The sequence below is a fragment of the Onychostruthus taczanowskii genome, unplaced genomic scaffold (assembly GCF_017590055.1).
Source record: "Onychostruthus taczanowskii isolate IOZ18803 unplaced genomic scaffold, ASM1759005v1 scaffold9, whole genome shotgun sequence".
NCBI lineage: Eukaryota > Metazoa > Chordata > Aves > Passeriformes > Passeridae > Onychostruthus > Onychostruthus taczanowskii.
The window spans coordinates 3,327,888-3,343,677 of NW_024506993.1; the positions used below are offsets into that span (position 1 = coordinate 3,327,888).

Consider the following 15,790-nt stretch of genomic DNA (forward strand, 5'->3'; position numbering starts at 1 on the left):
TCAGACTTCTAAAGAGCTTCAAGGACAGAGCAGTTCCTTCAGCAGTTCAACAATAAGTATCATTTCATTTAAGTTACTTCTGAGGATTGGAACTCTTTCAGAGATGCTAAGTGGAGCAAATAAGGATCTCAAGACTTCAGCATTAACTGATGGGAATAAAGCCAAAGTTTTACATTTGCTTTCACATCCTCTCTTGTGGTATGTTTTAGTTTAAATATTTTGGCTCAGTCTTGAAGCTTCCAATGCATAGGCAGATTGCTATGCCCACATGCAAAAAAACCCCACCAGAATTGAGATCTTTTTGCTGTTATATTTAGAGTGTGTATTTAATTATTGTGCCTGCACGATGCCATAGAAAACCCTGGTTTGCTTTCACATATTCAACAAAGAACTTTTCAGAAGGGTATTTTTAAATTAGATCCACACTAATTACATGTATTATTAAGAACCCAATGCTTCACAGCTATCAGTGGGTTGTATTATTGAACATTTTCAAATAAACACAGGGAAATAGAACTCAGTCTGAACACATTCCCAACAGAGGCACTCGAGCTTTAATAAAGGTAACCCAATGGTTATAATTAAAAAACACCTCTCACACTTTGAAAAATCCCAGATACTTAACTTTGAAGTATGGTGTAACACAGTTCTCTTTCACACCACTCTGGGTAACCATAATCTGTACAGTTCCATGACTTCTGTTTATTTAACACACCAAAGCAAGAATTATTTATAAAGTCACAGCTGTTCTTTTTCCTAGCTTTTGTTTCTCACAAGTCTTAAATATTTGTAAAAACAAGAAAAGTAATTAAAGTATTGATACATTAAGCAAACGCTTCCCTAATCACGCTGCTTAAATAGGAATCACTTGTTTAAACAGAACTTGCTAAGTATATGTACAGAAATACAAAGTTAAATAGTCACTGCAGAGCAGGAAAGCCAACTTGCATTTAAAGAAACAAAATAAACAATGCCAAGCCATCAGTGGTATCGCAGGCAGCCACTCCAGCATTAGGAGCTGGGTTTGGTGTGTGGCCAGCTCTGAGCAGGAGCTGTGTGCCATCTGCTCCTCGCACAAAGGACACGAGTTTATTCTTGCTGGTGGGAACTGCTGTCCGAGAGCCAGCCCTTGGCACAGCCAGTCCCTACCCTCGAAAAGCTGGCAGAGAGTGCTTTTTAGCCTTTGAGTTCCCTAATAATGATCCCCTGCAGGGTGCAGGTCCCTCATGAGTGCTTCATTTCCCCCTTTATTCTGAGTCGCCATCCCGCACAGACGGGCAGGACACCTGAGGTGCATCAGCCTCCTGTGGCCTCCCCTTACCTGCCAGCGCCTGGCAGGCCTAATCAGGGAATAAATCAAACATTCAAACAGCAACATTTACATTAGGTTTGTAGTTGCAAATTGAAGCTAAGGCACGTGCAAAAAGCCACACATGTGGTGTGTGGCAGCATTCCCTCCTTGTCCGTCCAGGACCTCGGGGACAAGAGCAGCACCCTCTCCTTTGTGGTGGCAGCCTGGCTGCTTCCCACCTTCTCCTGTTCCCTGGGAATTAGCTCTTGGACACAAAAGCAAATGTCTGATAGTGGGAGCCAGGTATTGTGGCGAAGGGGATTTTGCAGCCGCGGTCACACGCAGGCAGGCAGGCAGTGAGTAATCTAGATAAATGCTAATGAAAGCTCTAGCTGGCACCTTGTGTATTCAAAGGCTATTTCCTATTGTTCCCAGTCAGCTGGCTCGCTGACTTCCCATTCAGCCTGGATTGCTCAGATTCAGCTGGGACCACTCTAACATTCCCATTACACGTGATGTAAACCCTGCACTGCCGTCCATTTGGTTAAGCTCATTATCTGTGGCCCTGGCGAGACCACACATGGCACATCGTTAGCGCTGGTGACACATCCCAGGATGAACTGCCTGATCGGGGAAGCCTGGGCTTACCTGCCACAGGTACGGCTCCTGTAAGGCTTCTTTGGTCAATATTTTATTTAAAAAGTCACATAATTGACATCCAGCAGCTTGGATGGCTCTCCCTGCCTGGATGAGGAGCACAGAGAGCATCCCTTTGTTCCTGGAATCCATCCTCCCACCTCACAAAGAGCCACTAGGAAAAGGAGCTGGCCTCCTCAGACCTGGCACCACCCGCTGAACTCGTTTAAAGTCTCTCAGGAATTAAACTGGAAGCTTGCACCGACTTTGTGCTGAGAACACACAAATTGCAACAGCTTAGGAGGAGCTGACCAAATTTAGCAGATTTCACAGGGACAACGCAAACCAGCCCGGTGCCAAACTTCAAATTCTCGTTTCAAATTATGTTGATACTGAAACCCCTCTCAAAGAAAGCATCCAGAATTTCAGAACATAAGCAAACTTTTTTTTTTTCTCCCTGTAATCTTACTCTTGGAAATGACTGAAACTTCAGCTCAAGTGTACCATTAAAGGCAGAAATCAGCACTGGACAAAGCCCAGAACACAAGTTTACAGCCCAAATGTTTAAAATTTGGCAAAGTGCTGTAAAAACCAGTCTCTGTTGACCCGAGGCAGTGCTACTATTTTTGCCTATGAGATGAATAGGGGAGATGCAAGTTATATTTCAACAATGGAAACATCTCCAGTGAGATGGGCACTGGCCTGGCTCCAGGAGCAGCTCATTTACCAGAGGCTGTGTCAGCTGGAGAATCCCAAACATCACATTTATGGGACCCTCCACTCACACATCAAAACAAGTCTTCTGCTGGGCTTATTCTCCTGGCCTGGCTTGGGGATTATCCCTCTGAATCAGATGAAACATTATCTCCTGCAGTCTATCACGTTGCTATAGGGAAATAACAAATAGGTGTGTTTCCGTTGAAACTGGAAATTAAATATCCCACATGTTTCTGGTTTATTTCTAAGCAGATCCAGCTGTGTGCTAGTAAAAAAAAAAAAAAAAAAATTTAAAAAAAATTTTAAAAAACCCACCAAATCCTGACTGACCTCAGCCACCTGAACAGAACACTAACATTTATTTAAGTGGCATCTAGTATTTGGGAAGAAACTTAATTGCATTTAAGAAAACCAAAATCACAGACAACATTTTTGGAAGCTTTACCTCAAGTTGCTTAATCAAATTACAAAACCAAAAAATTATCTAATCAAAGCCGTAAACTTTTTTGCAATTTCCATAGAGTCTGAGATTTTCTTTATTTAATTCACTTATCATCACCATCTTTTTCTGCTTTTAGGGAACACTAGTCCCCTCATGCAAGAATTTTCCAGTTGTTCAAGATCCACAGTCTCTGGCTGTCAACCAGCCTTGGAAAAGCTGCAGTATTTGAGTGGGATATCTGACCAGGGACAGCCTGAATCATTCCTTGAGGGCAGCAGTAACATCCAGGCTTCCTCTGCCTTGCTCCAGCCTTGCAGCTTCTGCCACCATGGCAGCAGTTCTCTCAACAGGGCAACAGCACAGCCACAGCTCAGGGATAAAGTTCCTGCTTGTTTTGGGTGTTTGGCAGGGGTTTCAGTCACAGGTGGGATTGGCAGGGACCTCTGGAGGTCATCCATCCAACCCAGTGCCACAGCAGGGTATCCAGACCAGGTTGCACAGGATGATGTCCAGGTGGGCTTTGAATAACCCCAGAGAAGGAGACTCCACAGCATCTCTGGACAGCTGTTCCAGGGCTCTGCCACCCTCACAATAAAGAAGTTTTTTTCTCATATTCAGATAGAACTTCCTGTGTTTCAATTTGTGCCCATTGTCCTTTGTCCTGTTGCTGGACACCACTGAAACGAGGTCTCCTTATTTCTGTTCTTTGTTTCTTTCTGTAAGCAGGCAAATTTTGCTACCAAAATAAAGCCTCAGAGTCAAGGGACCCCTTCTTGTCAGTCTCAGTTTACTAAAGTTTTACTAAAGCATGAACTGCTTTGCAGTAATGAACATTTTAATGCAAACTGTGAGTCAGTGCCATTGTAGCAAGAGCTGAGTATTGCACGGGATCCCTGCAGCAAGCACCTGTGTGCAGAGTTTGGACAGGAAAGATGGTCCTTGCACACCACTTCCCTTGTGATCCACAGAAACTCGCTGAGCAAATAGTCAAAGCCAGCCAGATGAGCATGGCCAGGATCCATCCAGGCTCTCCCTGCAGTTCCTGTGGGAATGGCACCCTTGGTCTCACTCCTGGCTGCTCTGTCACCTTCTTTATGGCAGAATGAGTTGCAGTGAGGTTATAAAAGTGCAGCCCCTTCTGAATGCTTAAACAACTGGGAAAATTACGGTCAACCCACACTCCCAAGGCAAGGTAGTGGTTCCCACAGACTGGAAAATATCCATAAAGCCTGTGAGTTACGAGTACTTTTCTAGCTCATTGGGCAGTTCACTGCTGTCTTATCCTTTACATCTGTGGTACAGGTTTAATGCAGATCTACGCTCTCAAATGCTGAGTACTCATAAATGCCATGATTTTATTGTACATATTTTTATAATCTCATAAAGTTTATATTTTTAATATCGCAGATAATATGAGAAGCTGTCATTTACGCCAGTCAAATACACAATGGGAGTCAGCAGCATAAATGGCCATTTTTCACTTGAAATATATATTAATCTAAAACTAATCTATATTAGTACAAGACACTCTTTTTTGTTGTTGGGGTTTTTTTCCCCTAAATCCACACACATTCACATATATCTTCTTTGCTTTGCAGCCAGGCTGTGGAGGCTTTCAAGGACAGAGATGCCTTTCTCTGTTGTGCTTGTTAAACACGCAGTTCAGTCAGCTGCTGCTGTAAAACTGAGGCTCTCAAATAGCACCACAGTCCAGGAGGGAAATAAATGCTACTGAGCATATTCAACTTCACCCTGGCTGAGTTCTGCACCACGACATTCATTTCACTGTGCCTTACGTTTAAACCCTGCTCCCAGCCTGCTGAAATGTGGGAAGAATTATCCTGGGGGACCGTAGTAAAACGCAGTCGTGTTTATTTGTAATTGCTACAAAATGCTTTACAAAATTGTTAGTGTCCTTTATTATGCCTGCTACTGAAGCACTTGCCTGTTAATTAGAGAAATTTCAGCTGTCATAGCTGGCAATTATAGCTTGTGTATCACTGTCTGTTATGAATAGTCAATGAGGGCTGATTAATATGCATGAGTGGCGGTATATAGCCGTGCCTGGGAGCCGGGAGAGGCAGAGGGAGGGAGCGGCGAGCCGGGGACGGGCAGAGCTCCGCGGGGCTGCCAGCGCCAGTGCCGGCAGCAGCCTCACCTGCGGGTCCAGGTTCGGCTCCAAACTCACCTGCGGGTCCGGCCCCAGGTGCGGATCCAGCCCCAGGTTCGGCTCCAAACTCACCTGCGGGTCCAGCCTCACCTGCGGGTCCTGCCCCACCTGGATGCGCCCTGGCCGCGGGCATCGCTCTGGCTGCTCGGGGGAATAAGGAGGATCCTTTCTGCCGCTTGACTTTAAAGATGGGATGCAGTTTGTGCGCTCTGCAGAAGCCGGAAGAGCAGTACAAGTTGCTGTATGAAGTTTGTCAGGTAAAGAATCGGATTTCTTTTCTCAAGGCGAGTGTTCTCTCTTAGGTTTGTGGGCGCTGTTAAGGGCAGGGAAGGTGGAATATCAGGAACTAGTAATGAAAGTGAGTTTGCCTTGTTTGAAATCTGTGTGATAATGATGATGTTTTTAGCCTGTATCTTCCCATGTGCAGAACATCAGATATTTAAATGCAGCTATTGTACGTGAAACTTTTCACAAAATAAGACTGTGTTCATTTATCCAGTGTATATTAGGTTAAATTCCTTGTCAAGGATCATGGCTTGGTCACACACTCCTTGCACAAGTGGAAAAGGTGCACCAGGAAGGTTTTGTACCTGTTTTGAAGTACCTGGAGCCACTTGTTTGTGTGCAGTGTGTTCAGTGCTGCTCAGTCTGGTCTGTGGGTGCCTGTCACTGGGAGTTTGTGGCTCGTTCTTGTAGGTGTTGCACCTTGCTGTGTAAAAACACCAGCTAACAGATTTGACAGCAGATTAAAACTACTGCCCTACAGATCTTTGTATACCAAATTACTCATATGAACCTTCTGAGAAGTTTTCTGTGAGTGTATTAACACATCAAACTCTGTTGCAAAGACTTTATTTCCTGATTCTGCCATTCCTTCTGCGTGCCTCTGAAATTCCTTACTCTGTCACATCTACAGTGCAGTTTGGACTGAGGAAGGGGGATGCAAAAGTCATGCCCTGGTGTTTCAGGATATATTCCTGCAGATCTCCCTGGAAATATTTAGACATATACACTCATAGTCAGTACTGAGAAGGTGGATTGGGCTGTGTGTACAAAGACTCTGGATGGACAGACACTACCCAGATCCTTCGAGCTGTACTTTTACCCTTTGCCATTCCTGAGGTGGTTTAGGAGGAGTGACAACTGCTGGGTGACATTCCCAGCGCTGCTCCGTGCTGCCGGCAGAGGGAATTGCTCAGCAGTCCCGCGTCCTGCCGCCTTCCCACCTGCAGCTGATCCCAGATCCTGATGTCACTGACAACAAAGTGAATAAAAGATGTGGTCTGTGTGTTATGCTAGTAGGGAAGTGATTAAATTTTAACCACGTAGTTGTGATCTAATTCTCGCTCGCTCACCCAAAGGACGCTGACGCTTTGCGGAATAAAAAAAACCCTGTGGGAGCAAATAGAAAGACATGTTGACTGTCATTTCTATTTATACCAGCACACTTCCACTTGCTAAGCTGCTGTGCATGTGATGGGGGCAGGAATTTTAGAGGGAGGTAATCGGATTTCTCGGGCAGTGTTGTGAAGTGGGTAGCAGGTGCTGCCTGCAGCAGCGCACCTGGGGCCAGGTATGGGCTGTGTGAATGCTCTGCTCCTACAGCAGTGGCTGTGGGAATCGTTCCTTATCCTGACAAGTTTTTGTGCAGCCTGGGTTTGGGGACTGTCAGTGAGTCACGTTCAGGAGTGAAACAGCCAGGACAGACAGACAGCCCCTGATCAGAGCGTTGTGATTGCTCAGGGGCTTGCTCAGTTTTTGTTGTGAAGGGAAGGTGGCAGAGAACCTTTGCAACTTGCTGACATCTCCCGACAGATGCAGGACAACATTCTTTAAATACACGTCCTGAAATCAGTCCCAGGAACAGTTCCTGCTGATATCTGAGATGACTGAACTATCCAGTGCTGGCTGCAGGTGCAGATCCCTGGCAGGAGTTTGGTTTTAGGATTCTGTCAGCCTGCAAAGTGCTGCAGCCTGTGTGAGAGCCCAGTGCTCCTCATGAAGTATGGAATTCTTTTGGGAAACACTGTTGGAATATCCTCATTTTCCACAGAAGGGAAAGGTGCATGTAATCCTATAAAACTGGGATTTCTAACATAGCAAAACCTGAACTGTTTAAGGCTATAATTCCTAATTATTCTAGAATATAAATAACTGTGGAAAATTATTTTAACCGGGGTCTACTTTGATTTCTGTCTTTCACAAGACAGGAGGGAGGGAATTCTATAGCTTATGGAGCACATCCAGATAATTATGTGTCACTACAACTATAAAAATACGTCCTCATGTAACCTACACACAAGAGCAATCACCTAAAATTTAATGGTGAGGGAGATGAAGGATCACTGCCATTTAAAATTACAGAATATAGAAGATAAAAGTTTCAAAATCTGCCAACTGTAGAAAATGTCTCTTACAGTGGTTTTTTGTGTCATCCATGTAACCCTAATATCATGTGATAAGAAGGCATTGCTATTTTAAGAAATCTGAGTTAGACAAAAATTTGCATAACTTGATTTTAGGGAATATTGAGCATCCTTACAAATAAATCTCCTTAGCCTTATTTTTTAAAAGTTCATGACTCCAAGATGTAGGAATTCAGAAGACACTTGAAGGAATTAATAATAGTACATAACTGCACTTTCTCTATTAGGCCAAGAGCTTTAGTGTGGCTGGGAAATTAATGCTTCCATAAATTACAATTCCAGAAGGTCCGGTACGGCTGGCTCTGTAAGTCCTCTAACAGTGAGCACAAAGAGGATCAAATATACCAGAGCTCAGGCTTTATCCCTTCCTCATCCATAGATAATTCAAAGAGATCCTCTTCATTAAGGGCTTTGGCACATTGCCTACAATTTCTTTTTGGGCTGCTGTGAGCTTAATGATGCAGAACAATGGTCTTCCCTCTTGTTGAGCACTTACCTTATTGTACCTTTAATCACATAATAAAAACCAAATTAAGACACCTCGTCATTAGAGACTGTTGTAGCTGTGCATATCAGTGCTTTGTGCTACAAATACAAAGGGGGCTGTGGCAGCTTGATGCAGAGCAGTGTCACCACTGATGAGTGTGGCAGCAGTGGGCTGCAGATCCCATCTCAGATGTGTCCCAAGGTTTGCTTCCCAGCTGAATACAGCATATTAAATTAAGTAATAGACACTGTTAGGTTTTTGGGTGTCTGGTTAAATTGGGAATCTTCTTCAGAAGATACTAAAAGTTGTGAAAATGGAAGGAGAAGGGGGAAGAAAGAAAACCAGAAAATTGGGAGGGTGTTTAACACCGGGTTTCTGATGTGCTTTTTTTCAATGCCATCAACTCCTACATAAACAATAACTGAAATAAGGGCTTTTCCCTTTGTGTGAAAATTCCTGAGGGCCCAAAAAGTAAACTCCATTGTAGGAAACTTAGAGAAGAATGAGTCATCTGAGATAGAGCTTTTGAGAGGGCAAAATTTAGTTTAAGCCTGCAGTTCAAGGAACTTTCCTGGTACCTGTTTCACACTAAGCACACATTGCCCACAGTATGGGAGGTGAAAACACGGTGAAATCATTTCCTAAATGGACACAGTGTTTTACAGAATCCTCACAGCATCACAGAATGGTTTGGATTGCAAGGGACCTTACAGATCCTGTAATTCCAACCCCACTGCCATGGGCAGGGACACCTTCCACTGGAAGAATTTCCAAGCAATTCAACATAGAATTTTAAATCACAGATGACTCTAAACTCGCGTGGGCAATGCTCCCTGGGATTTAGGATGATGGAGTTCACCCAGTGGGAAGACACCATAAGAAGAGCCCATCCAAACTGGCACTTGCAGCTGAGCAGCCCTGAGCTGGGTGAGCACAGAGCCCAGGCTGTCCCTCCAGGCTGTCCCTCCAGGGAAGGACAGGCTGGCAGGAAACAAGCTCATGTTGCCACTGCCCTTGGTTCAGCTGAGCCGAGGTCAGAAGATTCTGCTCCGTGGTTGTTGAGCTGGCACCCCTCACAAATACTAAAGTTCATATATAAATAAACAGCTGTTGCCATGATCCTGTGGCGTGTCGGAAACTTGAAAGCTTCGCTCACGTGCTCCCATCCTGGCACGTCCCTGAGACACGGAAAAATGGCAGTGTTGGTAAAAAACAATAGTGGGCGAGCGGCGTGTCGGAAACTTGAAAGCCTCGCTCACGTGCTCCCATCCTGGCACATCCCTGAGACACGGAAAAAATGGCAGTGTTGGTAAAAAACAATAGTGGGCGAGCTGGATTTGTGTTTTAAAGCAGACTGAGATGCTCTGTGGCCAAGGTTATATAAGCAGCAAGGTCAGACACAAATTCTGTGCTAATGAGAGGTCAGCAGTGATGAAGAACAAGCCAACACTGTTTTCCATTGGCAGCTTCCAGTGGCATCACTTGCAGGGCACTGTTCTCCAGCAGAACTCCCACACAAACCTGCTGCACTGAGCTAATCACCAGTGCAGGCCCCCTTGCCATCAGAATTCCATTTGCACGTTCAGACTTGAGAAAAGGAGACCAAAGTAATCAATCAGTAAGAAAGCCTAATTCAAGGAAACAGTCTAACTAGACTTAAACCTACTGAGCAATGATGTTATCCTAAAGCAGGGCCAAAGTGAAGCTTGCCAAAATAAACATTCAGCTCAAAAAAAAAAAAAAAAACCAAAAAAAAAAAAAAGTGGTTTTTTTCTAACTGTGAGATTTGGAAAACAGAAATAATTGCCTCTGTACATATGCTTTTCACACCCTCAAATTTAATTGGGCAGCCAGAGAATTAGTTGCTCTACATTTCAGTAGTTTTCCATGTTAAGACCAAAGTGGTGGTGCCAATTATAGGGAGCTGCTCTACTTGAAATACAGTGTATGGCTTCGAGTGTTCTGTATGTGCAGCCTGTGCTGCAGCTGAAATTAAAACTAGCGCTGAAGTTTGATTCTGTCACTTCACTGCCATTAAACTCGACCTCAATAACAGTTGTGAACCTATCACACTTACTTCAAAGTAGTCATGTGTTTGCTTAAACAAGATGTTAATTCCAAGGGCTTTGTTCTAGACGGGGTTTTCTACTGCAGAATTAGTTCAGCTGTAGAAAAACTCTGCTTGACAGACTGGAGACTCATAATCTTCAGAAAACTGCCCTTTAATGATCGTGGCGCCTGTCTGTGGCTCACAAGTCCCCTTTCCTAATTAGACATTTACCAGAAACTGGCAATTGAAATTTTCCTCTTCACTTGATGATGAATAATGCAGTGCCTCTGTTAGGATTTCTCTGGAAGATATTCTTTATTGTGAAGTTAGAGGGATATTTTGGCCATTAAAGGACCATAAACAAGATCTGATATGAAATAAACAAATGCCTAATGGTCACCTGTGATATATAAATGCCTAATCTGACCTACTTTGCACGTGAAATGTCTCACTGCTGCATAATCTTCCTAAAATCTGCAGTGCCTTTCATCTTTGCAATGGACAGATAAAATGCTCAGCCACAGCATGGATTTGTTAGGATTTTTTTTTAATGATGAATGATTGAAGGGATGAGTTTTGTGATGCTTTACACTTACACATCTGTTTAATGCTACGAAGCAGGTGGCAAGAAGTCACAAGGGAGAAGCACCAGGGACAATCACTCTGAGCTCTACTGTCACATGTCAGACATGGGCTGGGAAAAAAGGAAACATATGGAGTAATGAAAAAGTGCAGATTCAATAAATGTGTTTTGTTGTGTTCATTAATAATGGAAGAAAAAGGTCAGGCTTCATTTTCACTGAGACAGGACAACTCTGCAGCTACATGAGCACTGGATTGGTCCTTGCAGAGATTTGGTGGGTCAAGGGAAGCAGATCCAACAGGAACTTGGGCACAAGTCAGGGATTTGACAGGAGAGGGGCAGAATAAATAATCTCAAATATGCATAAACATTAAATATTACAATATTCACTAATTTAAGCAGTGACAGTTGAAGAAAAACTTCCTATTAATATGGAATATCTTCAGGCAAAAAGCCAGATGCCACCATCCAAAACACAAATGGTCAGAATCAGGGCACTGTTTTCTTCCTTGTGTCCATCCAGGGAAAATCCTGGGTAGGGACACAGAGGTGATTGGACATGCTGTCCACTGGCGTAGGAACTGGGCACTGATACACCAAAATTATCCCAAAAAATAACAAAAACTACAAATGAAAGTGCAACAAGAGGGTTTTTTGCAACTTCAATATTCTGTACACTATTGCAAAGTGAAAACTGAAGATCATTTTAGAGAAAGCAATCATTCATATGTTGGAAGATCACAACTGCTAAGAACTTTTAAATTTGGCTGAGGTGCTTCAGAGTTCAACAGAAGCTCCTGATAAATCTGTGTAACTGCCATCAATTTTAGGCTGAAGCAAAGGAAAATGAAGGTGTTTTTGTCAATGTCACACCGTGAGAACTCATGGCCATGGCAGCACAGAGGGAGGAGGTGGTGGGACTCCCTCCTGAGGTTCTTCAGCCACTTCAGCTGTGCCTGTGGAAGGCCCGAGGTGACAGATGGGTCCCTCCTGAAGCAGCAGGGCTGAGAAACCCTCTGGATCTGTCACTGGGTTCCCACAGGGCAGCAGAGGGTGTTCTTTCCATCTTTTCTTGGAACCAGCTTCAATAACCCTCTTCAACACAGGTGATCTTCAGAGCTGTCCAAAATTTCTCCTCCCCTGCCCTGCATCACTGAGGCATTTGTGGAAGAGGGGAGGGAGTGGGAAGATGGACTCAAAAGCTACAAACAATGACCAGCAGTGTGAAAACTGGGTGCTGGGAGTTGGAATTGTCCTAAACACCCTGCCTGGGTGGTGGCATGGGAGGTCTGAGTTGTGCTGTGCCCTGCTGTGACCCCAGGCAGATCGCTCACTTGTTCTGCGTTTCATCTTCTGTAGGCATCCCTTTTGTCTGTTTGCCCTGAGCAGGTCTCCAGAGGCAGCCCTGCCTTTTGCTGTGCTTGCACAGTCTGATGTGCTGCTAAAATGATGTCAGTATTATTTGAAGTGCTGGTCTGTACAGCAGAAAGTTGTACTACTCTGATTTTAATTGAGGTATGGTGTTAAATATTGCCTTACCAAACTGGGAGTGCTGGAAGGCCACAGCAGGGGAAAGCTCCCTCCAAATCCTTGTCTTTGACCATTCCCTTTTTCTCTGGGAGAAAGGTGTTGCTCTGCAGGGGCCTTTGGTCTGATTCAGGACAGGAATTGTTTCTTATGCTACTCAAATTCAGCTTGAATCCACATAACATTTGCACCCTCAGCTAAAAGGGTTTTAACTTTTTCGTGCTGTTCGCTCTCATTGTGTGTTACTTTAAACATAAATATAAAATACAAAGCTTTTTGAAAGCTGCCATTGATAAAAATCTGTAATTTGCTGTACTAGATGAACACGTAGACATAGGTTTTGCCTCTTGGGAAAAGCACATGTGGGAAGGGCAAGAGCATTTCCCAAGGAGCCACACTGGAGGTGCAGTGCTGGAGATGGACAAAGCAGGGGATGTGAGAAAACGGGTAATTACACTTGCTGAATCCAGTCATTAGTAATTCATGGTTATTTATGGCTCATTTGTAGCTCACTCAGAGATCCCATTGATTGGCCCCCTCTGGGGCACGCTGCAGAAATGGCAGAGAGAGGCATTGAAAGGGGAGGCCTGTAAACTTCTGGCTGTGTTCTAGATGGACCTGGGTTATTAAGCCGTGAAAAGATACACAAAAGATCACTTGAAGAAATGAGGAAAAGCGTTTCTGCCCTGGTAAAAAGTCATTTAACATGATTAATGCATCTTTAAGAGAAAAAGGGCTCCAAGTAAACTTTGCTTCTAGTGCGAGTCCAAGAGTCTCAGAAGCCCCAGCACTGCTCTGTGTTTTCATTGAAGAAAATGATAAAATCCCCTGTGGTTTTATTTGGAGTAGTGATCCACAGGAGCAGAGCCTGAGAACCCAACCAAGAGCATCTTAGTATGCTGCAGACACTCCTGGCACTGCCTTGGTAATACCTAAATGTGCTAATTACTAGCAAAATCAAAATTCCTTTATTCCCAGGCTCTTTTTCCCAAGATTTTCCATTTGCAAGTTAACAGTTTGGAGAACAAATGTATTCTGTGCTCTTAAGGAAAAGAATTTTTCCTTGGCCTGAACTGTTTTGTCATGGATGGCTCGCAAGGCAGAAGGGAAATGCACACACATGGAAACAGTCTATTACTAAACAATATAATTCTGGGGTTTTGAAAAGGAGGGAGACTGTACATATGAGGGAAATAAAAGAGGGATTAGATGGATCTGCAAGAAGAATTAACCTGTATTGTGAACCTTTTTTCTCCAGTTCCTGAGGAAAAGGGTGGGGGGGGGATAGGCTTTTTGCTGCTCTTGCTTCTATAAAAATCTTTAAAGTTGTGCTGCTTTTTCTTAGTATGCAGACTCCTTAAGAACTTGCTAAAGGAGTGAATCAGACCATAAAGAGCATTTTAAATGGAGCACAGGCATCTGTAGTCTAACAGAACTAGCATTTTTATAGTGCACTTCCCAAGGATTTGCATGAATATCTACAAAGAAAAGCTGCTTACTCATTCTTAGGCAAAAAAAGTGGTTTTTTTCTCTGTGACATTTGTGAGGCACAGAAGAGCCAACAAGCTGTACAATGCATGCAAATGTTTATCGTTCATGGCATTAAACCCACAGAAATCAGTCTAAATTAATGGGAAAAAATAATTCACTGAAACCCCGTCTGGTTTCTGCTGTGTGCTCCCAACATCCAGAAAACAATGTCACATGCTATTGCTGCAAAAATAAAATACAAAATAATTCTAACTAAACTGTTCTGCACAGGGGTTTTGTGGCTTTCTCAGCCTTTCAGTAACTGCTTCCACCAGAGCCTGAAGTCACTTAATCTGTTCTGCTGCAGATGATGTTTGCTCATGCTTGAGTGCTGAACTCCATGCCCTGAGCACCCTCCCCACCTTTTCTGCCAGCCCTTTCCTGTCACAGCCCTGTCCCAGTGTCCCCTCCCCGGGCTCCTGTGTGTGCCCCTGCCGTGGCTGCCAGTGGGAAACTGGGAATGAGCTCCAGGAGCATCCTTGAGTGGAGAACCCAGGTGTGTTAATTCTGCTCTCACAGGAAAAGAGAAACCAGCACTGCTGGGGTTTCCATGAGCTCTGTGGCAGAAGGAAAAGAAAATCAGAACTGGTGGCAACCAGGAGGAAGTTCTGTCCACTTGCAAACAAGTGACATATTTTGATATACCTGAAGGCCTCTAATTTATGTCTGCCATTTAAAAATGGCAATTAATTAGCTTCTCTTCCCACCCAGAGAAATAAAGCATGTAAATCACTTACCTTGCTCAATAATTAAACAGCAGCTATTGATAAAATGACATTTATGTAATAGCACAAGCGTGTCCTATCCTGCCTCATACCTCAAGCAAAAATAAGAATGTGTTTTCTAGTAACAGAGAACAATTCTGCCATGCCAGCCTTGGCTGCAGATTCCCTTTGCCTTGCACAGGAGGTCCAGCCTTGTCCTCACAGTGGGAAGGCTGGAAGGCTCCAGTCTCTGCACCCTGTGCCAATTCTGACCTCAGGAAATTAGCATCTAAACAGTGGCCCTTGGCTCAGGGACCTCTCAGTAGAACAGTTGTTCAAGTTAAAACACATCTATAAATATAAAAACGTGAGAAAAATCTGCCCTTGTAAAAGGTATTTCACTGTGGCATATCTGGAATTAATAGAAGGAGGAGATTTCAACAGGAGGGATGCCAAATGCCTTGCACAGCTCCAGCAGAGAGAAGCCAATGTATGTCCAAACCCGTACACACTCACAGCACTGGAAAATTATATGGAAAGCCATCTCCTAGTGAGGTAGAACAAATTCTTCACAAGCCTAAAAAGATACGAGGATTTTCCTAGGTTGTTTCTTTCTGTTTTCTCCTTGTTGAGAACATCACTGCTCACAAATCATCACTGATTTATTTGTTTTTTGTACTTAATATGTAGCTGCCAAGAGAGAGAGATTTGAAAACAGACCCAGGAATGCACTTGGGTCTTACAACCCTACACCCCTGATTTCACCCTTTTATCTCCAAGGCAGCACTCAGACATTTCCAGCCTTTTGCATGGCTCTGAGGAGACTGATGTCCAGCTCTGCCCACATTTTTGCTGTACTCACACCTCCTGAGCTGTCATGGGATGTTTCTCAGCAATTCCACCTGATGTTTAGGGTTCTTCAGTGGAGTTCAGCTGCTTCCATTTGGGGCCAGATACAGCATACTAGATTTTTTTCATTTCTCTTTTCATTAATTCCTGTTTATTTTTCTGACCATTTACTTCTTGGGTGTAGGAATTAATGAGAGCTTCATTATCAAAATGAGAGTTGAAGACATTGTTTCCTTCTGTTTGTTTGCTGGGGTCACCCATTTGGATTTGTGCCTCCCCTGTTCTGCCTTTGGGCACCATCTCTCTTTTTCTCAATTACAAATATACATCACTTCCACCTTCATTGACCATGGCAGCATTTTCCCTTCCATTATCTCC

General features: G+C 43.8%; 1 protein-coding gene across 3 annotated transcripts in view; it reads left to right on the forward strand.

Annotated features, from left to right (window-relative positions):
* The window catches only part of PDZRN3 (PDZ domain containing ring finger 3), a 132,588-nt gene that overhangs the window by 96,270 nt on the left and 20,528 nt on the right, over positions 1-15,790 (forward strand). The window contains exons 1-2 of one of the 3 annotated variants that reach the window (XM_041425581.1): positions 5,205-5,259; positions 5,332-5,513. The exons of 1 other annotated variant lie outside the window; for it this stretch is intronic. In XM_041425581.1, the coding sequence (XP_041281515.1) occupies positions 5,445-5,513 (69 nt within the window). In that variant the 5' untranslated portion in view covers positions 5,205-5,259; positions 5,332-5,444. Of the gene's footprint in view, positions 1-5,182; positions 5,514-15,790 lie in introns of those variants that run through there. One more of the 3 variants, XM_041425580.1, reaches the window with a different exon arrangement.